Here is a 25,000-nt window from a genome sequence, read left to right as displayed (position 1 = left end):
CACATTGCTGCAGTCCTTACATATGGGGTAATCCGCTGTCCTCTGTCGGCCCGAATACCAAAGTATTAGGCTGACGTCGGTCAAGGCGCTTAGAACTGACATCAGGACGTCAGGGTACAAAAGCGCATGACCGACGTCATATCCTCAGTCTTTTTTGCCGCATGGTCCGATGCAGAAGCAGCGTTGCAAGTGCCGTTCGTTCTGAAATTTTCGGTCGAGTTTCAGACCGAATCCAAGTTGGCTAAGTACCCGTTGGAATATTTTGTTTTTCTTGCCTCAGTGTATTGCGGATGTCAGAAAAAGTGAATAATTGTATTTCTTGTGGGAAACAGATACGCATAGGGATTATCATTCTTTGTGCATTCCTTGTTTGGGGCCTGAGCACGGCGTAGTCGGTGTCGCTTTGTGCTAGGTTTAATAAGCGCACTATTAGCGAAGGTTAGATTGTGCTAGGCTGGTCTTGATGGCGGTGCAATTATAATATGCCGTCGGATACTCCGGCCGCTTCCATGAAGAAGCGCAAAGACAAAGCGGTTAAACCCAGGCAAGATGAGTAGTCCGTTCGGACGCGGTTCTTTAGAGCTTCAGTGGAACCGGTGGTTCCGGCGGAGCTTCTCTGGAGTCTCAGGGGAGACTTTGATTTTGCAGGATGTGGCCTCTCAAGAGGCAGGTCAGGCTGAGGGGCTTCTCAGGTTTCTGTACTCCCTCCCTTCCCAGGGTGGTTAGGCCCTCTCCTTCTGTTTCCAAGGCTTCTTCCAGAGGCAGGCCAGGTTTAGCTTCTGTTGGTGTCAGTCCTAGTTCAGCAGGGTCTGTGCCTAAGAAGCACATGCTTAAAATGGCAGAAGATTTGATTACTCTGATTAGAGGTTCTATGCCCCCTCCTGATAAGAGGCCTAGGGTGGAGCCAGAGTTGGAAAGTTTTGAACAGGCTTCGGATGATTCAGTCTTCGGCTGAAGACTTGCAGGAGTTCACTCCTTATTCTGATTCTGATGCAGAAGATTCCACTCCTTCTGCTTCTCCTCCAGAGGATTTTTCTTTTTCAGAGTCGCTTCATTCTATGAGGGAACATTTTAAGTGGGAAGGTCAGGACTTCTCTGATTCTCGGAAAAGGCTTAGGGAATTTTTGTTTTTGCCTCAACATAGGCCCTTAGCTATACCCCCTGTTCTGGATGTTGTGCAAGATGTATTTTCAGAGGCTTCACTTAATCCTGATTCTCTGCCTCCTGCGCCTGTTAAACCGGATAGGTATTACAGGGTGCCTGAGGCTCATAAATATCTTTGAGTCCTAGGGCGGACCCAGAAACTATTAGCCAGGGACCTAAGGGTGTCAGGGCCTCTGTTGTAAAGAATCCGGTTCCTCTAGATAGAGGCCAGAGCTTTGGATAGATGGGGAAAGAAGGTCTATACATCATCTACATTAGCAATGAGGGCTTTGAATTGTCAGTTTCATATGTTGAAATATCAGAATTTTCTTCTTTCTCAATTGAAATCTAAGGTGGATGCTCTGGCAGAAGGCATTGAGTGTAAAGAATTACAAGATTTGGTGCATGTTTCTGAACAGGTGGGTAAGCATTCTTTACAGTGTGGTTTTGATGCTTTGCAGGCCTCTTCTAGGGTGGCTGCCACTGGTTCAGTTCTTCGCAGGCACGCCTGGCTTAAGGATCAGAATTTATCTGACCATGTTAAGACAAGGATTTTGGATGCTCCTTTGCAGTCTGAAGTGTTTGGTCCACCTGTGGAGTCCGTCTTGAAGAAAATGGAAGACAAGGCTAAATCTATGCAGACTGTTAAAGATTTTTTGCAAGTTCAGCCTCCGAAGTTTAGTAGAAATTGGCCTGCTAAGGGGTGGACGTATCCTTCTTCTGATTCTCAGTCTAGGGGTAGATCTAGACGTGGTAGGGGCAGAGCTCAGAGTTCCTTCAGACCTAGAACATGGAGTTCCCCTGCACAATCTTCGAGTGAGGGCAGGGGCCAGTCCTTTCGTAAACAGGCCCAATGACCTACTTTTTCAGCTGCCAGATCCTTTATGCATGGCAGCACCTTTGGGAGGAAGGTTGGCACTCCAAGGAAAATTGGCTTTTAATTACCCAGGACAAATGGGTATTGGATATCATACACCAAGGTTACAAGTTTTATTTCCATACCTTGCCTCATTTCAAAGGCATGCCAGACGTTCCTCCTCAGCAAAGACTAGAGGCTCACAAACAGATTTCTCTACTACTTCAAATAGGAGCTGAACACGTGGAGACCAGTTTTGGATTTATCTATCCTCAACACATATCTGGACATTCCCAAGTTCAAAATGTTGACGTTACAACAGCTTTTACCTCTGCTGGGCAAAGATCACTGGATGGTGACTCTGGATCTCAAGGAGGCTTACCTTCATGTTCCTATCAGGCCCAGTTGCAGGAAGTATCTGCGTTTTCGGGCTGGGACTTTTCATTATCAGTTCTCTGCATTGCCCTTTGGCTTATCTACTGCACCCAGAGTGTTCACAAAGGTTCTGGCTCCAGTGATAGCTTTCTTCAGACTAAGAGGAATACAAATCTATCCTTATTTGGACGATTGCCTGATTCTGGCTCAAGGAAAGGACGAACTTCTTCATCATTTACAGTATGTGATGGCAGTGTTAAGATGCCTAGGGTATTCTGTGAACGAAATAAAGTCCAGTCTAGTACCCTCTCAGGACATGTGCTTTCTGGGTGTGAGACTGAATACAGCATCCCAGATGGCCTTTTTGACCCCGGACAAACAAAAGAATCTTTCTCTATTTCCATCAATTGTCTCGTCAGTCCAGGCTGACTGCAAGGACAGTCCTTCAAGCCTTGGGGTTCATGGCATCTTGTATTCTGGTACTTCCCAATGCCAAACTGCATATGAGGAAGCTACAATGGTATCTAAAAAATATATGGACGCAACACTGCCAAGATATGGACACTGTCATTCAGATAATACCTTGCATTCAAAAGGAATTTTTGTGGTGGGCTCAGGAATGTCACCTAAACAAGGGACTCTGTGACCCGACCAGAGGCGAGTCGGATTCTAACGACAGATGCCTCAGACAAAGCTTGGGGAGCTCATCTAAATGGAAAATGGGTACAAGACACGTGGCCTGCCAGACTTCAACATTTACATATCAACTTGAAGGAGATGTTAGCAGTCCAATTTGCATTGATAGCTTTCAAGGATTTACTTCTTCCAGGGCAGGTGTTGATTCAAACAGACAACACGACTGTCCTGTGGTACATCAACAAGCAAGGGGGGACACATTCATACCCTCTATGCAGACAAGCAATGATTTTGTGGGAGACTGCTCTCGGTTTACAGCTAAATCTTCAAGCAAGGTTTCTGCCAGGAGCACAGAACTCCTTAGCAGATGTGTTGAGCAGACAAATAATGGATCCCCACGAGTGGAAATTGGATCCTCATGTATTTCAAAAATTGACAGTGTTATGGGGGACTCCAGACATAGATCTGTTCGCTTCTCCACTAAATTACCAGTTGCCAAAGTTTTGCACAAAAAGGTTTCATCCCACAGCTTGGAAAGTGGATGCTCTCTCATTCAATTGGAGCAGTCTTCACGTGTATGCCTTTCCACCACTGCCTCTCCTCCCAAAGGTACTCCTGAAGGTCAGACAGGACAAGCCAACCATGATTTTAATAGCTCCGGATTGGCCTCGACAGCACTGGTACCCATTACTGAGAAGTCTGGTACGGGAGCCTCCATGGCCTTTGCCTTAGATTCCACACCTGCTGTCTCAGAACAGTCACTTACTCAATGTCAAACTTCAGTCTCTGCATCTAACAGCCTGGCATATTCTGTTTTAAACCCTGGAGGGTCTCAGCTTCCACAACAAGTTTTGAATGTTATTTTGGAGGCCAGAAGGCCTAGTACAAGGAAAGTTTACACAGATAAATGGAGGAGATTTTTAATTTGGAGTACGGCAAAGGATTTTGATGTTTCTAAACCTAATTTAAGTGTTGCTCTTCAATACCTTACTGAGTTATTGGACAAAGGTTTGTCCTTCTCTAAAGGTTCATGCTGCAGCAATTTCTGCTCACTATGACTGTGACCCACCATTATTTTCTCATCCTTTGTTTAAGCAATTCCTTAGAGGGGCAAAGAATATAAGACCCCCACGTAGAACTCCTACTCCTGCTTGGGATCTCAATTTTGTGTTGGAGAAACTCACTCTACAACCTTTTGAGCCTGCAGCTACTGCTGAGTTGAAATATTTATCATGGAAGACTGCTTTTTTGTTGGCCATTACCTCTGCGAGAAGGGTTTCTGAATTGCAGGCCCTTATGGCGGTTGAGCCTTTCTTAATTTTCCATAAGGATAGGGTATCTTTGCGTACTAACCCTTCCTTTATGCCTGAAGTGGTTTCTAGTGTGGCTTTAAACAAAACTATTCATTTGCCTACTTTTTATGCAAACCCCCAAAATAAAGGGGAAAAGATTTTGCACACTTTGGACATACACAGACAGTTGCGATATTATTTGAGCAAAACTAAAGGGTTCAGGCAGTCTCAGCAGTTGTTTGTTTCATTTGCTTTGGGTTCTCGGGGCAAACCTGTTTCAAAACAAACTATTTCTAAGTGGATTGGTTTTTGTATTGCTTTCTGTTATTCCCATCATGGTAAGGAGATTCCAGCTGGGATCAGGCCTCATTCCACTAGGGCTACTGCCACTTCTACAGCTTTTTTAAGGGGGGTGGCTACTAAAGATATTTTGGAGGCAGCTACTTGGAGTTCAGTGCATACTTTCTCTAAGCATTACCACCTTCCACTTTACTCTAAATCTAGGGCTGGATTTGCCACTGCAATTTTACAGGGCATTTTGGCAGCTCCTAATGCTTTATAGTTTTGCCATCCTCTCTTACCTCTGCTTTGGGATTCTACCCATATGTAAGGACTGCAGCAATGTGAGATGAAGAACATAGTACAGTTTTGTACCTACCATAAATGTAGATGTTCAAGATCCACATTGCTGCAGTCCAATTTACCTCCCTCCTTCCCTCTGTAGTTTGAGGTGGTTGTGTGGTTTGGGTTGTAAATATTGTAAATATGGTTAGTGCAGGGGTGGTTGGTTGTTCTTTGCTGTTTTTTGGCTTTGGCCTTTCTTTTTAGGGCCTTCTGACATCTGGGGCAAGAAAAGACTGAGGATATGACGTCGGTCATGCGCTTTTGTACCCTGACGTCCTGATGTCAGTTCTAAGCGCCTTGACCGACGTCAGCCTAATACTTTGGTATTCGGGCCGACCGAGGACAGCGGATTACCCCATATGTAAGGACTGCAGCAATGTGGATCTTCGAACATCTACATTTATGATAGGTACAAAACTGTACTTTCGGCCTGCTTTTTCTCAGAGCCGGAGGTTTCTCAGGGCTCAGTCCCCTTTTTCAGCCTCTCCCCGACTCCAGGCCAGTTTCTGTGGCTTCCTCCTCCCAGTCCACCCGCAGCCTCTCTGAAGCTGAGGTGGACAGGATGATGCAAAAATTCATCTGGACCCATATCCAGATGAGTCTTGCATGCCCCCTCCCCCTCCGGAGCTGGGATCATGCACTCCGCCTTTATGCCTATTACCCCTTCTCCAGTCTGACCACTGGTTTGAGTCTTTGGCTTCGAGGCCCTCAAAGTCGGAGGGGTCGCTGCAATGGTACCTTGACACTGACCATTGCCCTGAGTTCTGCTCCGACTAGCTCAGAGTCATAGCCTCGGCGCCGGATCCGAGGGGACGGTGTCTGCTTTAGGGCTTTTGGAGTTGGCCCTTCCACTCAGAGTCTTGGTGCTTGGAGACTCTGGTCCGGCTCAGCCATTGATGCAGAGAGTTACGGACCTGATCTCAGCCTCACCTTCCAGGATTCATTCTGCTTTCGACATGTTGGAGAGGGTACTGTCTGTTCAGGCAAGATCCTTGACACTAAGTCCTTGGAGTCCGTCCTGACTCCATCTCTTTCTGGTCCAGATTCTGCCATCTTTCCCTGTCGGGGCCAGCTTTTTGCCTGTCTGTCCCAGAGCGTTCCCCCACAGGAACAGCCAGACATTTCCAAGTCCTTCCCAGAGACTGACCCCCTGGGGAGCTTCCTTGGAAACATGAGTGTAAAAGAGGCACTTGCACTCCCCGCCGGAGTCCCTCACAGAAGACACTGACTTGGAGGAAGGGGAGGGTTCCCCCTTTGTCACTCTGTAAGATGTCTCCTTTGGAGACATCATGGTAATCCTTTGTAAACGTGGGAGGTGGTCTGTCCCAAAAACAACCCTGATGAGTCTGTTTCTGGAGGTGTTTGGCACAGGACCCTCTCCTTTTCTGGGTGTCCTCTCCTGTGGAACCACTTGTCTATTTTTAGTTGCATCTCTGGCATGGAAGGAGCTAGACATGGTGGAGCCCTTTCTCAAGCACCCTGATAGGATTTTGAGTGCACAGTTATACAAACACTGCTCTAAGGGTTCCCTGGTTGATGCCGTGGTGGCAGCGGCCACCAAGAAAGAGCTCGCTTAGGAGAGCTTCTACGGTCCATCCATCGGACCAAGAGTCTAGGGCCATGGACAGTTTTGGAAAGTAGGTTTACGCTTCAGCCACCTACGTGCACTGAACTACATGGCATGTGATCAGACTTCAGTGAGACCTGGTCAAGGAGGTCGCTGAGTCTGCCCCAGGGTCCATGTCAGCTGAGGAGCAGACTGTGTTCTCATGTATGGCCACCCTCACTTCAGTTTCCAACACCTTTATGGGGTTCCTGTCCCATGCTACTGAAGGTGCCTTTAGAGCGGCCGGTACAGGCGTTGCCATCTGGCGTCACGCCTGGATCTGGCTTTGTGCATTCTTGGTGCCCTTCAAGGCGTCTTTCACTAATGCCCCATATGATGGTTCCACTTTTCTCAGACTGTACGAGACACATGTCTCCCATTTTTTTGACTTTCTTGAGCAAAGTACCAAAAACCAAACTCCACAACAGAAAGTAACTTGTGGAGGAAATAAGGCACCGGAATTGAGCTGTTGACTAGAGGAAGTCCTGTGATGTCATTAGGTGGTTCAGGGCTTCCATGTAACCAGGAAGTTCAAGCGCGAATAGAGACGCCAATTCGGAAGGTTGTTGGTGAGGAGAACAAGGAATGGGTCTGGGCAATGATGCGAACGCTAAAAAGCGTAAGGTCAGCGAAATGGACATACCCTCTATCTTCCTATCGGACAGGGATGAAGTAGAGGTGTTACAGGGAAACCAGACCAATGAAGGAAGTATGGGTGCGAGACCTAAAAACACTAGCACAGCAGCAAGGGACTTTTAAAGATGCTGTAGTTAATGGTCGGACTGCAGGTATTTACATTAGTGAGCGACCAGTTGTTAGCAGTAAAAAAACATCAAACAGACTTTTTGAAAGTTTTAAACTATAAATATTGCTTTCATGATTATAATATGCCTAAACAATACTCAAATGATGTTCATTTATCTTATGAAAATAATTTAAAAGTACTTGAGTTGCTGTTTAAGTTTAAAAACTTAGAACTTGAGAATGTGTATTTAAATGAATGCCTGAACTTAAAAATTGTACCTAAGGGCTTAAGGGTTTGTAAATACCCCAATAAGGTGAAAAATGGAAGTGAATTTCATGTAGAACTATTAGACATTTTTGATAACTGTGGCTTTGGAATTTTAAAAGCAATTATTAGAGAAAATGATAGGGAGATGACAGGCCTTAATAGGAAGATTGAAGAAGTTAATACCCTCATTACAAAAGATTTATTGTTCTCAGTAGAGGAAAGTAAAAAGAAATACTTTTCCACTTTAGAAAGTATCGAGAGAAGTATTAACAGCATTTTTGAAAGAAAATGTAGGAAACTTGAAAGGGATGTCAGAGTATAAAGAGAAATCTCAATACCCCAAACCGAGGGGTTCTTACTATCAGAAGGATGTAGGAAACTATCATAATGATGATATGGAACATTTGGAAAATGAAGAATCAGTTAGTGGCAGAAATGAGCAAAATTTTCAAGAATACCCCCCCCCCCCCCCCTTAGAAGGTCAGAAAGAATTAGGAACAACTATGAAAGAAATCACCAAACAAACTTTCAAAAAAACTTCCATTATGGGGGGAAGGGGGTGGGTTACAACAGGAACAGGTTCTATTAAGTAACCCGACTAGGTGCCTGACACAGGAAACAATAGTTAATGATATTAAAAATGATGGCTATGTTTGGATGAAAAATGGTTACAATATTTACAATTACAATAGTTTGGAGATCAATGACACCTACTTCAAATTATTTACGAAAGGGTTGAAATTTGTACCGAATAGGAAAGCAGATCTAAGAAAAGTTATCATAGATTTGAAGCTCTTTCTTAGAAAGAAAAATCTGGAACTTTTGTTCCAAGGCAATAATAGGGGGAACCCGAATACTGAATGTTTGAGGAGAAAGAGTACTTTCACCCCCCCTTTGAACCCACAACTGAAAAATTTTGAAGTATTAATGGAAAGAAAAATAAGAACTGAACTTTTGAATAATTTGGTAACCCCTAATATGACTAAAGATGAATCTGACTTATTGTATACATTATCGAATGATCCAGACATTAGGGTAGTAAAACCTGACAAGGGTGGGGGGACAGATAATGGATCTTAGTTTTTTACGAAACTAAGATGATGGATATCCTGGAAAATGTGGATAGGTATGAAAGAGCATCTGTAAATGAAATTAATATAGGAAACAAAATTTGGTTGGCTTTGAATGATATGCTCCTTGAAGGATCTATTGATCTAAATTTGTTTAAATATTTAAATGTGACTAAACCTAGAGTCCCTTGTATATTTGGGGTGTCCAAGGTCCATAAAGATGTCAATGACCTGCCAATGAGGCCAATAGTAGCCTCTGAAGGTTCTGTAACTGCACCCCTAGCTAAATGGCTGGATGAAAAATTAAAAAATGTAGTCAAGGAAGGGTCAGGCATAGTTAAGGACTCATGGGACCTACTACAAAACATTAGTAATAATATTTTCGACAAATTATTTTTATCACTATGGATATAGATCTTTTCTCCTCCATCCCATTTAAGGAAGGCCTACAATGGTTCGAGGAAGCCTTCGTCAATTTTGGAAAAATTAGTAGCAATGAGTTCTACTTTAGTTTAACATTGATGGAACTAGTTTTAAGTAATAATTTTTTGTATTATGAAGGGGAATATTTTAAGCAAACTAAAGGGATAGCAATGGGGGCTAGATGCGCCCCAGTGTATACCAACATCATACTCTCAGCTTGGGAGAATAAGTTTATTTTGAATTCTCCATATAAAAACTGTTGGAAGATGTACAAACGTTACCTTGACGATATGCGCTTCCTGTGGATAGGGACTGAGGAGGAATTTAAAGTATTTTTTGAATATATTAGCCAGTCTACTAGTTTTTTGAAATTCACCTATGTATTGGACAAAATATCCTTAAAATATCTAGATATTTTCATAGGTAAGGGTGATGACAATAACTTTTATTCGAGAGTATACAGAAAACAGAATTATTCCAACTCATTCCTAGCTTATGACAGTGCTCACCCCCACCATCAAAAGCAGGGCATAATAAAAGGACAATATGTAAGGGGGAGCCGTATGACCTCTAGAGAGGCAGATTTTAATGATGAATGTGAAATATTAAGAGGAATGTTTATGGCTAGAGGGTACCCCTTCCAACTAATAAAAGAAATACAGGATGAGGTAAAAACAGGAAGAGTCAATAAATTTAAGCCAATTTTAGGTGTATCGAATTGGCAAACAGAACAACAGAAAGATGAAATTTTTAAAGGAAGTAGTAACTTTGTATTGGACTTCAGTGGAGAAGCACAAAAAATAAGAAACTTGATAGAGAGAGAATGGATCAAATTTGGTGAAATCTCAGATTTGTCTAACCTATTTTCCCCTCCCTTTAAATGCACATTTAGAAAGGGCAAAAGTATTAAAAATTTGGAAAGTAAAAAGCTTAATGGGAATGTTAAATAGGGTAGAGTTGGCACTTTTAAATGCGGTAGGTGTAACCAATGTATTCACATAGTACCAAGAAACACCATTTATTTAAAGAGTAGGGACTTGCTGATTGAAAGCAAATATTTTGCTAACTGTCAAACTAGTGGCATAGTTTACTTAGCTTTGTGTAAAAAATGTGACTCATTTTATTTAGGAAAATCTGAGCGTAAGCTAAGAAGTAGAATTTGTGAGCACTGTTATGACATCAAGAACCAGTGTGTAAACAATGCTCTCTTTAGGCATAAAGTGAACTGCGAGCAGGCCTCTTTCACTTTTTTGTCTTAGAAGTAGTTGACAGATTTGAGAGGCGGGCCCTGGGAAACATCTATCGAATATAAGGAACTCTTATGGCAAATCTATTTAGAGGCCAATAAAATTCCAGGGTTGAACGATTGTATCTCTATTGCCCCAGTTTTAAAAATGCGAGCAGCTAAGCTCTAATTATTTTTTTATCATTACATTATGATGTGTTTCACATTTTATCCCCCTTATGTAATTAATAATTATCTTTATTTTTACAATTTCATTTATATGCACAGATGCACTTTATAGGACAAAATTGAAAATAAATGTGTATATAAGTCTTATTGAAATGTTCAGGCTGTTAAATGTTTATAAGAAAATCATTTTGCCCAAAGTATTCTCAGTTTCGCCAGTAGATGGCAATGTTTGATGAGGAATATGGAGTTTTGGCCTTATATCTTCATTCATTCATTCATTTTTTTATTAATTTTAACATTCATTTTTAAGTTTTGGATATATATGCATGTTTTTTAAATATTTTATTGTTCTTGTAGTATTTAATTAAATATGTTGGCATGTAGTGTTTAAATGCCCTGACTAGAGAATATGGTCTATATATTAGGTTGCTCACTTAAGTTACATCAATTGCTTAATCATTCAATAGATTAATTGCCATCAGATTATGTATATATACTGAACAGAAAGTTCTGATTTACTATTCAGTTGCATCCGAGGAAGTGACCTAAACGAAAACGCAGTGTCGAGATTTTGCGTTTATGAGCTGTGTATCTGGCTGTATTCTTGGTTGGAACGCTGATTTTGTGCTGTGGACTATTAAAGTACTGGTAAAAAGATTTCGGTGCCTTATTTCCTCCACAAGTTACTTTCTGTTGTACATATTGCTCAAGAGCAAGAAAGACTGGAAGACCTTGTCTGCTATCAGGATCTGCTTCTCAACCCCTCAACGATCCTTTTCTCAGAATTATCGAGGGGTGAAGAAGATGAGGTTCTGGAAGTCTAGGGCTATTCCGAAGACGCTCTGGCCTCGGCCCTCCCCCCAGAGGCAGAGGGGGATATGACAGACGCGGTCCTCGTGGTAGAGGGGGTCTGAGGAACCAGGGGTCTCTGGATTCATTCACTGACAGACCTGCGCAACACCCTGAAGGGTTGCCTGACTGCTCATCTCTGGAGGCAGTCTGAGAACGTCTCTTGCTACACCCAACAGCATGAACTCAATTACAGACCATCGTTGGGTGTTGCAAATCCTATCCAGAGGATACTCTTATCTCCTTCATTCAAATGCCAATCCTGCCCAAACACCACCTTAGACGTTCCACCCACGCAAAGGGTGGAAGCAGCACTGGAAATTTCCAAGCTGCTCGAAAAACGAGTCATCCAGCCTGTCGCCCCCCCCCCCCCCCCAGACCAGTCCAGATCAGACATCTATTCCAGGTTCTTTTTAGCGCCAAAGAAGATGGGAGACTTAAGACTCATCATGGATCTTTCAACCTTGAACCTGTTTTTTGCCAAGACAAAATTCCAGAGGGTCACTCTCCAATCTCTTCTGCCCTTCCTGCAGAAAAATGATGTGCTCAGTAGACCTCCAGGATGCATACTATCCCATCAAAATGGACAGACGCTCTGACTCTGCTTTTGTCTGGGAGCCAATCATTACCAATTCAGAGCGCTACCCTTTGGTCTCACCACCGCCTCCAGGGTATTCACCAAAGTGATGGCAATGGTGGCAGCTCACCTGCGGCTACAGGGGTTCCAGGTCTTTATCTGCCTGGACAGTTTGCTCTTCTCTGCCTACACCAAGCATCACCTCTACCAAGCCAGGGATCTCCTTCTCCAAATTGCACACCAGTTGGGCGTATCTCAAGTCCTTATTGGATCTGGTTCATATTCTAAATTTTATGGGAGCTTGGTTAGACACCATTCAGCGCAAGGTTTTTCTGAACCCTGGCAGGCTTCAGTCCCTCAGACATCCTATGTCGTACATTGTTCAGACTCAATATCCCCCTACAGACTTGGTTCTTTTGGTGTTGGGGTCCATGGCGGCCACAGTCACCCTATTTGCCACTGCTAGTCTGCAATTGAGGGTTATTCAATGGACCATAGTGGTCCAGTGGTCCTTACTTGATCTACCGTTATCCCATCCAGTTTGTCTCAAGCCTGCAGGGATCTGCTTCTCTGGTGGCTTCAATCCCTGGATTTTCTTCTGGGTCGTCCCTTTATCCTTCCAGCCCAGATGACCACGGACACCTCTCTACTCTGGTGTGGAAGGGGGGGCATTGCATGGGAAGGACAGTCCAAGGCACGTGCCCTTTCCTGGAGACCAAACCACTTAACATCCTGGATATGAGGGCAGTGCTGCTGTCATTGCAAGCTCTTCATGCCCATCTTCCCCTAGGGGCGATTGCTATCTAGACAGACATGTCTGTAGTCTGGTATATCAACAAACCGAGGGGAACAGGTCTTATCCCTTTTGTCGCAAAGCCATGAGATAGTGGGAGTGGGCGATATCCACCAGCTGTTTTCTGGTACTAATACCAAGGTGTTAGGTTCTTGGTCAGGGTGATACTATCAGCAGCAAACGCTATGTGAGGGGAGGTAGGAGATGGGGGCATTATGGGTAGGGGAGGAGCTTGGATCTGATGCTAGCAAATGCATCCTAGTCTGATCCATACCAGATCCGAATTCCCATAGGGTGAAGACAAATGAAAAGCAACATCTTGGGTGGAATGTTATGATGAGTACATGGTCCCACATTGTCATAGCTATTCTTTGATTCAGTGTATTCTCAAACCATCTTGTGTTGTGCAAATAATTTTGTATGTTAAACTGGCTACAATGACTTCTCTTATGTACAGTATTCTACAATAGCACAGTGAATTAGCCTCCTAGTCATTCATACTAAGAAGGTTCCATATCCTTGTTTGTGTTTAGGTTTACCTATGTATGCACATTTGTTTGTGTGTTAGGGCACTTGTCAGCTCACTCCAGTGAGCAACATCTTTGAAAAATATATTTTGCTACCCTACACTTGCCAGCAACCGACTGCTTGTTATTGTGGTACTGAGAAGCAAGAGGGGACTGTATGAGGTGGAACAATTTTGCTATCTGTTTTGCATCTCATGCAGGAGTGGTAAGTTAGAAGGATTAAAGTGATTGCTGCTTTGCAAGTGACTGCTGCTTTGCATGCTGTTTGGCTTGGGGGAGTGGTTTGCACACTGTAATACTTTAGAATTATCTGCCATTTTCTGTGATACTCCACAGATGTATAGACCAGTTTAAGCAGGTTGCAGTTTTTTTTTATTTTGTTAATTTTATTTATTAATTTTGTCAATGGCCCGCAGCTGAATATACTCAAGTCACTCTTATTTGAGTTTAAGGCTGCTGACCTAAACTATTTTCACTTGTATAACGTCAAAGATGGTAGTATTGTTTAAGTGTTGTACATCTGTGTCCTAGGGAAGTGGTCCCATGTTTGTGCACTAAAGTCCCCCCCCCCCCCCCACTAACTTGGGATGCAAATTGTAAATTACTGTGTAAATACTCTTCTTACTCACCCACTCCCATAATGATATGGGACTTCCAAGTAATATTGAGACAGCAATTAGATGAAATGCAGAGTATACTAAATTAAATCAACTTTAAGACTTAATGTTACTTGGTAAGAAGTAGAATAAGTGGCAATTTGGTTTCTTGACAGAGCTCTACTCTGCATGGTTTTGTTGCACATTCACAACACACTTCATAGGTAAATACTAGGCAATCTCTGCAGATTACACCTAGCCAATATAACCAGGCAGTAATTTGATTATTATGCCAACTCCCAGCACTTTTGAAATCCAGATGTTCTTCATATTGATCACTGCAACAGTAGCTGTATGGGTTATAATGCTGCCAAGGATATAAAAGTCAGCTTCCAAAGCTTCAGGGCTCCTTCCATGCTCCCAAACTATCAGGCAGCTTCAGCTGCGCATATTAAAATCTTTGGTTGTGAAGCCCTTCAGAGCTGTACTGCCACTGAAGATTATGCTACTGTGAGGCATTTGAGGATCAACTGTTGGGTTCTGCTTTCCTTTGCTGGTCAGTTTCCCTTTGGTAGAAACTTCCATTTTCTTAAATTTTATTACTTTCCTGCGCAGGAATATTTTAAAGATAGGAGTGTTGTGTTTTAGCAGATTTTCTCAAGTCTGTAACATTCTTTTAAATGGTGCAGATGTTTTGTGTTATTTTAAAAGTAGTATAAACTAACTTAAAATGTATTTTCTGTGGCGAAATTGTTTATTTTTTGATTGTGAGACTGCCATAGTGCTTTAAAGTTTTTTACTATGCTTTTTCTGTTAAAAAAAGTAACTTTTGTGGACTGATAATTTTAATGGTATTTGCTGCTTGTCTTACCCAGGAAACTTGCACCATTTTTGGCTTGACTATGGAAGAGATTGCTGGTCCCATAGTCAGTTCTTCCAACCACAAAAATAAAATGTTAAACAGCCTTTGCACCACAGTAGTCTACCAGTTTGCCTCGGTCACAAGAGGATGACTGCTGTGCGTATTTATTGCATCTCAGATATAACTCCTGTTTTACCCTGGATTCCTCTAGTGTAGCACTTAGAGCCAGTGTGGACCAGGGGTTAGCCATGTCCTCTGAGGCTGTTGTCAGTGGGCAAGAGGGAGACACTCTTGTTGGTTCTGAGAGGGGGGAACAGGGAAGGTTTCCCTCATTTCAGAATGCTCTACCCATCTCTGGGGAAGCAGGGTTAATTGCCATTAGTAACTTGGTTGGCTCCATTTTTCCTGTCAAAAAGAAACAAAACCAAACGTGTATCTACTTCTCCTCAAATTTGTTTGGATTGGAGTATACTGGGACTGGCTCGGGGTTTAATTCAGACTATTGATCTTTTTGCAAAGTACGTTCTGGTAAAAGAAAGAGGGAGTACTCTTTCTGAAGAGACTTCAGATTCTGAATCTGAAAAAGAAGATGCAAGGACGGATTCATGATTTTATTCTCTGGTTCCTGATACTGAGTCTGAGGAGAGCTCAGTTTCTGAATCCCCCTGTTGGTTTCTCTTTCTCTGGAGCTATTGCTAGAATGTCCCAGTGTTTTCAGTGGGAGAACACTGAGGTTTCTAGTCCCTCAGAAAATACTGAGTTGTTACAGAAGGATTTCCAGAATCTGTACCCATTCCTCCTGTTCTGTCTGCTTTAGAGGATGTGTCTTGATGGCTGCAGGTTTTGTGAGTTAGCCAGCTGTCTTTAAAAAAGGCAGATGAGATGTATAAAGTTTCTCCGTCTCTCTCTCTTTTTTTTTTAATTGTATACACTATTCCCAAACCATATCCAGCATCCGTATTCTTGGTTGACTCCACTGCTGCTAAGCACTTGCTTCCAATCCTAATCTTTCTGACAAGGATGGGAAAATTATTGGTAGGTATGAGAAAAGGGTATACTTCTACAGCATTGATTTTGGTATTGTAAAATGTCATTCTCATTTGTTTGTTTTTGACAAATTGTGAAAGTGTGAGGAATGATTACAGTTTGTTCTTGTGAAGAAATCTGCCTTGTATCACTTGGTTTCTTATGTTGCACAGGTCACTACTCATTTTCAGTATATGTATGACTCTGACACTTCTTGGAATATAGCCACTGCTACTGTTTTAAAGAGGTTTGCTTGCCTGCAGTCTCAGAACCTTTCAGATGATGTGAAAAATGATATTTTAAATTTTCCCTTGGGTAGAGATTTAGCCCTCCGCTGCAGAGATGATCAAAAAGTCTGGTGAAAGGGGTAAGCTGATCAGGGAATCTCATAATTTTTTTCAGCCCCCCCCCCTTTCTAAATTGCCCAAGGGATTTTCTTCTTATCCAGTTTTAGCAAAAAACAGAATAAACAGTCTCAACAGAATTCGGGTAAACAGACATTTAAGAAGCAATAGCAAGGGAGTTCCAAAAAGAAATCTCACCCTCCCAAATCAAGGGCAGTCAAAGTCTAAATGACTGTTCGAGACCTTGTGACCTCTACCTACCCTGGCCCCATTTCCCTTCCAGAAAGTCTGAATTTTCGTTTTTCTCTCTCGCAGCAGATTGCTTCAGACAAATGGGTTCTGAAAATAATTAATCAGGGTTACAGATGACAAAGGGAGGAAATTTCTCCTTTCCAGGGTGCGATTACTCATCCTGCAGACCAGACACTTTTGTTTCCACTTGTTCTTCATTACATACTGTCCGAAGGAGTGATGGAACCAGTTCCTCCTTCCCAGGAGGATGTTACTAGTACCAAAGAAAGAAAATGCTTTGAGACCAGTTCTGGATTTTTCTTCCTAAACCGGTTTGTGGTAGTGTTCAAACTAAAAAAAAATGTCACTTCACAACCTGTTACCTCCTCTCTCAAATTTCCTGGCAACACTAGGTTTAAAAGAAGCTTATCACATCCATATTCATGTATACTTGAGATGTTTAAGGCTTTGTGTGTCTGGATTGCATGATCAGTTCTTTGCCTTGCCCTTTGGACTATCTGCTGCATCAAGAGTGCTCACAAAGTGTTCGCTCCAGTTATAGTGAATTGCAGGCTACAGGGTGCCACATTTTTTCTATATTTAGATTTGCTTATCTTTTGCAGAGCCTTTTTCAAAATGTCAAATCTCTCTCAGGTGAGACATCACTTGCACAAGCTGGTTCTAAGAGAACATTTAAAAGTCTTTCTTGACTTTCTTCTGTAGGATTGTGTTCCTGGGCTGCCAGCTAAACACCTCAGTTAAGAGCTTTTTCTTCCACAAGAAGAAAAAAAAAAAAGAGCTTTATTTTCATCTATTTCTAATTTTTTTTCCACTTAAACCTCTGTCACTGTGAGGGAAAACCTGAGGATTTAGTGTCTCATGGTATCCATAATTCTTAGGATACCCTAGCAAGACTCCATGAGAAAGATACAGTGGTATCTGAAATCTCTCTGCACCAAACATCAACAACCTTTATCTTTTCAGATCCCAGTACTGGAGTTTACCAGAAGGGGAATCTTTTGGTGGAGATGACAGGTAATATCTTTAAATCCAGATTTTCCCTTTGCCTCACCTGCTCTAAAGCAGTCAGTCACCACAGATGATTCGGATTTTGCTTGGGGAGCAATTTAGGAGGCATAAAAGTGCGGTGGGGGGGGGGGCACCAGAGACTGACACAAGCACAAAAATATCAGACACACAACTCGTTGAACCATCTTTAGTCCCTGAGACCTCTTCATGTGGTTACAGACAGTACCACAGTCATGTGGTACACAAGCAAGGAGGGAACCAGGTCATACTCCCTTTGCAGACTAGCCATATTAGCTTGGTATACAGCATCACAGCGCAGTCATTATACATTCCCTCAGAGCAAAACTTTTTAGACAAGCTTAGCAGGACCAGGGCAGACCCTCATGAATGCAAAGCAGATCAGGAGGTCTTCCAAGATTTGTTCCGTCTGTGAGGAGTTCTTCAAGTAGACCTCTTTACCTCCTCTCTGAACAATCAACTGGCAAAATTCTTTTCCAGGACTGCATGCAAGAATGACTGGAAGACTGATGCCTTTTCTTTGATTTGGGCATGAATATTCCTGTATGTCTCTCTACCCTTTCTGTTACTATTTAGGGTGCTTCTGATGATTCCTAAGGAAACTCCCAAGATCGTTGTGATTTCCTTCGGGCCCAGGCAGCAGTGGGTTCTCCCTTGAAACGGCCAGGGACAATTAACACAAGCTTCCTTATAAAATAGATCTACTCACACAAGAACAGGGGGTGTTTGATGCACCCTGACATCAAGCATCTACAATTAACTGCTGGAGGTTAGGGTCGCAGTTCCTTTTAGGCACCTGTTTTCTGATGGAATTTTTTAGTTGGTGCAAACAACATAACCAGCACCCATTCAGGGCTAGTTCTTCACAGTATTTGTGAGTTACTATCCTATGGCCTTGACTTAGATTTGTCAAGGTTCATTTCTCAGCCATTTCAGTATGTCTGCCCATGGATCCTCCTCTTTCAAGGCAGATTCATGTCAAAATGTTCTTGAAAGGGGTTTTGAATAAGTGGCCTCCAAGTAAACTGGTGGCCCCTTCTTGGGATCTTAATTTTGTGTTGGAGAAGCTAATGCTTGCTCCCATTTGAAGCAGCTGATTTAGTTGACTTGAGGTTCTTAGCCTGGACAACAGTTTTATTGATTGCTCTGACCCGAGTAAGCCCTACCTCATTTTCCATGTGGACAGGGTTTCTTTGAGAACCGATCCTTTTATGTCAAGTGTTATCTGAAGTAACTAAGCCAAACTATCCAGCTTGCCATTTTCTTTCATGAATCTAAAAACGAGGAAGAAAGGATTCTCTGTATCTTGGATGTTCACATTCAACTCTGGTACTATCTTTACATAACTAAGTCTTTCAGATCTTTGGCTCAATTATTCATTTCTTATGAAGGTAAGAAGGGACGACTTGTGACAAAACAGACCATTTCTAAATGGTTATCTAAAGCTGTTGCCGGTTACACTCACCATGACGTCTGTGTTCTAGGCAGGGTCAAGACTCACTCTACCAGGTCCTTGGCATCTGTGGCGTTTCATAAAGTTTTGGATACTAGAAGTATTCCAGAAGCTGCTATTTGGTCCTCTGCACATGCATTTACAGATTACTGTAAGGTTGGTTCTTTCTCTAGGTGTAGATCAGGCTTTGATAGGACCATTCTACAAGGGCTAGAACCCTTCTTCCATCTCCCAGATATAGCTAGATGTAGTAATCTACCCATATAGTTAAGGCTAATGCAGTGGTGATCAGTATGCCAAACCTAGTACAGTTTTGTAAGTTAAACTTACCATAATAGTAGATATTCAAGTGATCACTGCTGCATTAGCTGCTCCCTCACTCCATCCCCCCCCCCCACTTTTTTTTTTTTATGCCAGTATGTGGACACTTATTTGTTATTGCTAACATTGTCCTTTCAGGGCTCTGCCTTTCTCTTCCTTCTGGTAGGAAAGCTTTGAAGGGCTTTGCTTCCAAACTTATTTAGTCAGCTCAGCTTGAGCTGCCTGCCAGTTTAGCTGCGTGAAAGGTTCCTCAATGCTTTGGAAACTGTCCGGCTGTTGTATCCTGGGCAAGATATAACCCATATATCTCAGGCTACTACATCAGTGATCATTCGAACATCTAATTATGTCTTTCTAAATCACTGTTGCAATCTTTATAACCAATGTGATCTGCTGCCACAGATAGCTCCTACGTCGATCAAGTGTACCAAAGCCTCTGACACTAACCAGCATCCTATGTCAGACAAGACATGTGCTCCCTGCTTCAGGATAGGGCAGAAAGATGACATATGGATGCTCTCAATTCAGAACTTCTTTACTGCCAGTCTGAGCACCATAGTTGACTGTTGGTCTGAACACTCTTGGCTTTACTGGTTGCACTGAGCCTCCTTTAGATAAGTACCCCGTTGCAGTTCCCCCTTTTTTCCCTTACTTTTTCGTTGTATTTTGTTTTGTGAGTTTGTCATCCAAGAAAGGGAAATGCTAGTGTTTGGAGGCAGATTCCCCATAAGGATGGTCACAAATATTTTGTTTAGGTGCTTCTCAGGACCACGCTCACTGCTCCATTTGTCAGGCATTTGTGTCAAAGATGCTTCGCAGCCATCTCTCTTTACACACTGTTTTGAGAACCACTGAGTCAAGTTGTTAACCCAGGGTACTATGTTCAAATCCACCCGCCCCAAGATACAGCCATCAGTCAAGAAAAAAGCCAAGAAGTAGAGGTCTGATACTGCTGCTGTCCATCCTTCAACGGATGTCCCTCTCGAGGTGGATGATAACCCAGAGAACCACCCAGTGTTGGGAGTTCCCTCTGAAGCAGCCCCCCATCGGTGGCCAACCTAGAACCTGCTTCTTGCACATTCTCCAAGGCTTTGCAAATGTCTGCAGCAGATGTGAAGGGGCAAGCACAGCTGATAATATCAGAGGAGCCTAGGAGATTCCCTAGGTCTAAGGACATGCCTGGTACCCTGACTGAGGCATGGCAAGCTTCTGAGCCACCAAGGTTAGTTAAAGCAGACGTCCCCCTTAAGAAGATTTAAGTGCATTTCCCCCCACTCCCAAGTATCCTGAAAGGGAAAAGCAGGATTTTACTCTGGACTTAATGCCATGACAGCTTTGAGATCACCATGCTTTTCCTTGGTCTTCAACCCTAAAATATCTAGAGAACCTGATTCTTCTGCTGAAGAATCATTCTCCAGTGATGATTCCTTGGGCTCTTCCTCCCAGATGTCCACACCTCTGGATTGTTTATCTGAGGGAGTCGTCCTGACGCCTTGACTCCCTTTCATAAAAGTGTCTTTTAGGGATACATTGGTTCACACGGTAGAGCATTTTAAGTGGGTCTTTTCCCAAGTTTCTGACTTCCAGAAGAAGTGAGTTGCAGATGGACTCCCCTAAGCCTTCTGTTGGGCTACCCTGCTTGGAAACCTTTACAGCTGCTTCCTCTGCTCCTTATTCCCTACCTCCTGCCCTTAAGAAGTCTGCCCATATAAAAAAGTGCCTGAGGCTTTCAGATTTCTTTTCAAGTGTCCCTCTTCTCTCCCAGCTGTGGTCTTTGCTCTGGCTCTGCCCCTGCTAATGAGCCTTCCCGTCTTTCGCCTTGTTTCAAGCTTCTTCCCACGGATCAGGATAGTTGAACTGTGGAGAGACTGGGGTAGAAAATCTGTGCTTCTGCCACATGAGCATTTAGTGCTATAAACTATCAAACTCGCATGACAAGGTGTAGGTTATCCTTTTTGACTCTGCTTGGAGCAGTTTTTTCCTGACCTGCCTGTTTCTGAAGCTAAGCCCACTGTTGTCTCTTTGGTGGGATCCACTTCTTGGGTGGCTCGTAGCTCCAACTATAGCTGTAATGCTGCTAATGTGTCCACGAGAGCTGCTGCTTCAGGATTTGTCATGAGACTATGTTCTTGACTGAAAACATGCTTTGTTTGATATTAAGGCTAAGCTTCTTGATGCTGTTGTGGGTAATCAGAATCTTTCTGATAATGCAGTGGCTGATCTATTTAAGACCTTACAGGACCAAGGCAAGGTTAATAAAGGATCTTAAAACAGATGATCTCTCCCGTCCCTAAGTGTCAGAGGAATTATCCTGCTAAAACTGCTTTTGTTCGTAGACCGCCTTTTTAGCCATTCAGAAGTGGTATAAAGATTCCTAGGAGTGTTTTATTTTTTTGCTGAAAAATCATCTTTTCAGGACAAGTTTGCCGCCTCCTGGCATTCTGCCTTCCTTTTCTCTTGGCCTGGTTCCATTTTCTCTTGGACTTTTGTCTCCTAGTTTGGCAACAGATTGACGGAACCTAAGAGTTTGAAGTAATCATTTGTCAAGCCTACTGTAAGTTTTGGAAATCCCTTTTAAGGCATTCTCCAATCCCCTTTAGACTAGACTCCACATTTTTCTAAGGGTGCTGTAAGGTTTACTGGATCAAGATACTATTCGACCCATAACCAGGAACCTAAGTGGTACTGTGTTTTATTTCAAAATGTTTTCTGATCCACAGAAAGGAAGGGATCCTGGAGGTGCTTTCTGGACCTTTCCTTCCTAAATACTGTACTTTTCTGAAAGTACCCACCTTCAGGATGCTTTCCCTTCAGACCATGTTTCCCCTCTTGCTACCTCAGGCCTTTTTGGTCTCTGGATTTGAAGGATGCCCTTTTTTATATCCCGATTTACCTTGTTTTCAGGGAGAATTTCCGTTTGTTTCTTCCTCATTTTAATTCTCTGCTTTGCCCTTTGGTCTATGCACTGAAGGGTGTTCACCAAGTGCCTATCTCCAGCCATCACTTTCTGCAGGCTTCATGGAATGCAAACATTTCCTTATCTGGATGACCTGCTTCAGACTCAGTCTCCTCGTAAGGCTTGTAGGACCTGAACTTGATCAGATTTCTTTTGTACAATCTGTGTTTCACCATCCATTTCCAGAAGTCTGTCCTGTCAGTGTCTCAGGATCACATTTTTCTGAGTTGCAGGATCCAGACTTTTCCAGTGTTGGCCTCTGCCTGCTCCCAAGGTTCTGCTTCTAACTACCTATTTTCAGTCCTTGCTTTCCCTGTGTCATGCCCTCCACCACCATCTTGAGCTCTCTGCATAGGAGAGTTTGTATATTCTTATCACTTTTGTTACTGTTAAAATTTTGACTGACTTTCTTAAGATAGAGAGATGTAGTATTGTCCTCTAAAGATTGGTCATATCTCTGCAGATGCTAGGCAGCTTCCTTTTCCTAAGTGATACTAGTTTCAAGTTGATGAGAAACTGTTGCAGGATGCAGAGTCTTTATTGGGCAGAATGATTGGAATGCAGTATTGTGTTGATTGTTGTCATTCAGTAATTTTAGGTGAGCAAGCATACTTTAATTGGGTGCGATATGGGAGGAGTGATTGCGTTAATGCACAAGTGTGAGCTGTTTCATATCTTTGAGTGTGCACCTGTGTTTTGTAGAATGGTTGTGAAGGACTGCCACATATGTATGATTTGGTTAGGTGAAGACTGGTAGAATTGTAGGAATATAGGGCCGAAACTCTACATTATAGTGGGGGTTGGTATAATGGTTAGTATGTTTACCTCACAGACACAAGGTACAAGAGTTGATTCTTACCTTTGAAATGGGCGGGTCTTAAAATGGGCCACGACGGTACCCAGCTGTATTTATATATGAATCTGTGTTACATAACACATGCTGGAAGGTGCTTTTTTCTCACATCTTTGTTTCTAATGCAGGACTTTGAGAAGCTTTCCAATTATTTCAAGTCCCATTTCCATGTAGAACTGACAGAAAAAGATATGTGCGTGAAAGGCTGGAACTGGGGGACAGTGCGATTTGGAGTAAGTGTAGTTCTAACCCTGAAATAAGGTGCATCTGTACCTTAAACCCTTTTGTGAAATGACATTTTATGTGCTGCACCTGCTGTTCTGATGGTGAAGTATGGAGTCTCTTGCTGGAGCTGTTGATATGCAGAATGTCATGTCAGGAAATTTTGGTAAAGGGCAGACAATGGGAGATGTGATCTAACCTACATTATGTCTGGGTTTCAACTTTCAACTGATTTCTGAAACCCTTTTTCATACCACATGACTTGCAAATGACTAGCTGTCTTATTAGCGTTTAAGAATGTATGTATATATACACATACACAAATATATACATACATATATATATAACCCTTTTTCATACCACATGACTTGCAAATGACTAGCTGTCTTATTAGCGTTTAAGAATGTATGTATATATACACATACACATAAATATATACATATATACACACACACACACACATATATATATATATATATATACACATATATATATATATATATATATATATATATATACATATATATATATATATATATATATATATATATATATATATATATATATATATATATATATATATATATATATATATATATATATATATATATATATATATATATATATATATATATATATATATATATATATATATATATATATATATATATATATATATATATATACACACACATATATATATATATATATATATATATATATATATATACACACACACATATATATATATATATATATATATATATATATATATATATATATATATAACCTCAGCTTTGGCTGACTAAGAACTAGCTGTATTCAACTGGACATATAAGAGAATTTAAGTACCTTTATCTGCACTTTTTTTTTTTTTCAAAAAATACAGTATTTAAATTGATTTTAACTGTGTTGCAATAATATTAATTGAACTGGAAGTTTTGACTCTGCTCTTCAGTAAGTCCCATCCATCCTCCCTGTTTTTGTTTTGGTATTAATCTTAGTGGCCTTGAAACTGCCTGCCCCTCTTGTAAATTTGTGTTTGGATACTCCTTCTAGGCTCATCTCATTTGATCACTCAACTGAGTGCAGTGAGATCATATTCTGATTTCCGGCACTCCTACTGTGTACAAAGAGAGCATCTGGGAAACAGAAAAAAAATTAAGCTGGTTTCCTGACTTTTCTGTTAGGTGGTATAGACTATTTGTAGGCTTCTGAGCCCCCAAGCCCTTCTGTGTTGGAGGGAAGCCTTCTAGCTTAGTTTTTTTTCTTATAACTAGCCAGTTTTCTAGTTTCAGCACTCGTCTATTTCTTTGATCTCAGCACTTGTTCAGAAAAAAAATAAAAAAATTTCATCTGCTTTTACTGTACTTGTGTTTCTACCTACTTTATTTTACTTTTGCATCATCTTAAAAGTACTCAATTGTATTTATTACTGCTTCGTGTAACTCATTCTAAGCCTTTTGGTTTAAACACTTGGGCTTCGGACCAGTTGTTTTGCACTGAGAGGGTTTGTGGTCTGCACTGTAGTGGCAGAACAGGTAGCTTACATCCTTCTAGGTTGCGAACTGCTGATTGAGGGCTCAGTGTCTGTTATTCTAAAAGTGTATTAGTTCTGGTTTAAGCATTTGGGCTTCAAGCCAGTTATTTTACATTAAGAAGGTTCATGGTCTGCACTGTTGTGGGAGGAGAGGCTGGACTCTGCCCTTCTGAGCTGGGAATTTCTGGTTAAAGGCTTATAGTGCATGCATATCTGAACTGCTTCTTACTGAAGTTGGTGCGCCTTGTTTGCTGTGGCATAGACTGGATTCAGGCCTGCTGGATCTAGCTTTGTTTGTGTAACTTGAGCACTAATCCACGCATTCTCTAAAGTATTCAATTGTATTTATTAC

At 41.9% G+C, this 25,000-nt stretch overlaps 1 protein-coding gene across 1 annotated transcript in view; it reads left to right on the top strand.

The window, feature by feature from the left end:
• The window catches only part of SSRP1 (structure specific recognition protein 1), a gene marked incomplete in the record, with an annotated part of 1,053,281 nt that overhangs the window by 180,509 nt on the left and 847,772 nt on the right, over window positions 1-25,000 (top strand). The window contains 1 exon segment of the mRNA XM_044084178.1: window positions 23,015-23,119. Coding sequence (XP_043940113.1) covers window positions 23,015-23,119 — 105 coding nt within the window.

The sequence above is a fragment of the Protopterus annectens genome, chromosome 9.part0, assembly GCF_019279795.1.
Source record: "Protopterus annectens isolate FY-2018-M chromosome 9.part0, PAN1.0, whole genome shotgun sequence".
NCBI classification, from domain to species: Eukaryota; Metazoa; Chordata; order Ceratodontiformes; family Protopteridae; genus Protopterus; species Protopterus annectens.
The sequence above is the reverse complement of the archived record's forward strand: the minus strand, read 5'-3'. Positions and strand labels throughout refer to the sequence as shown.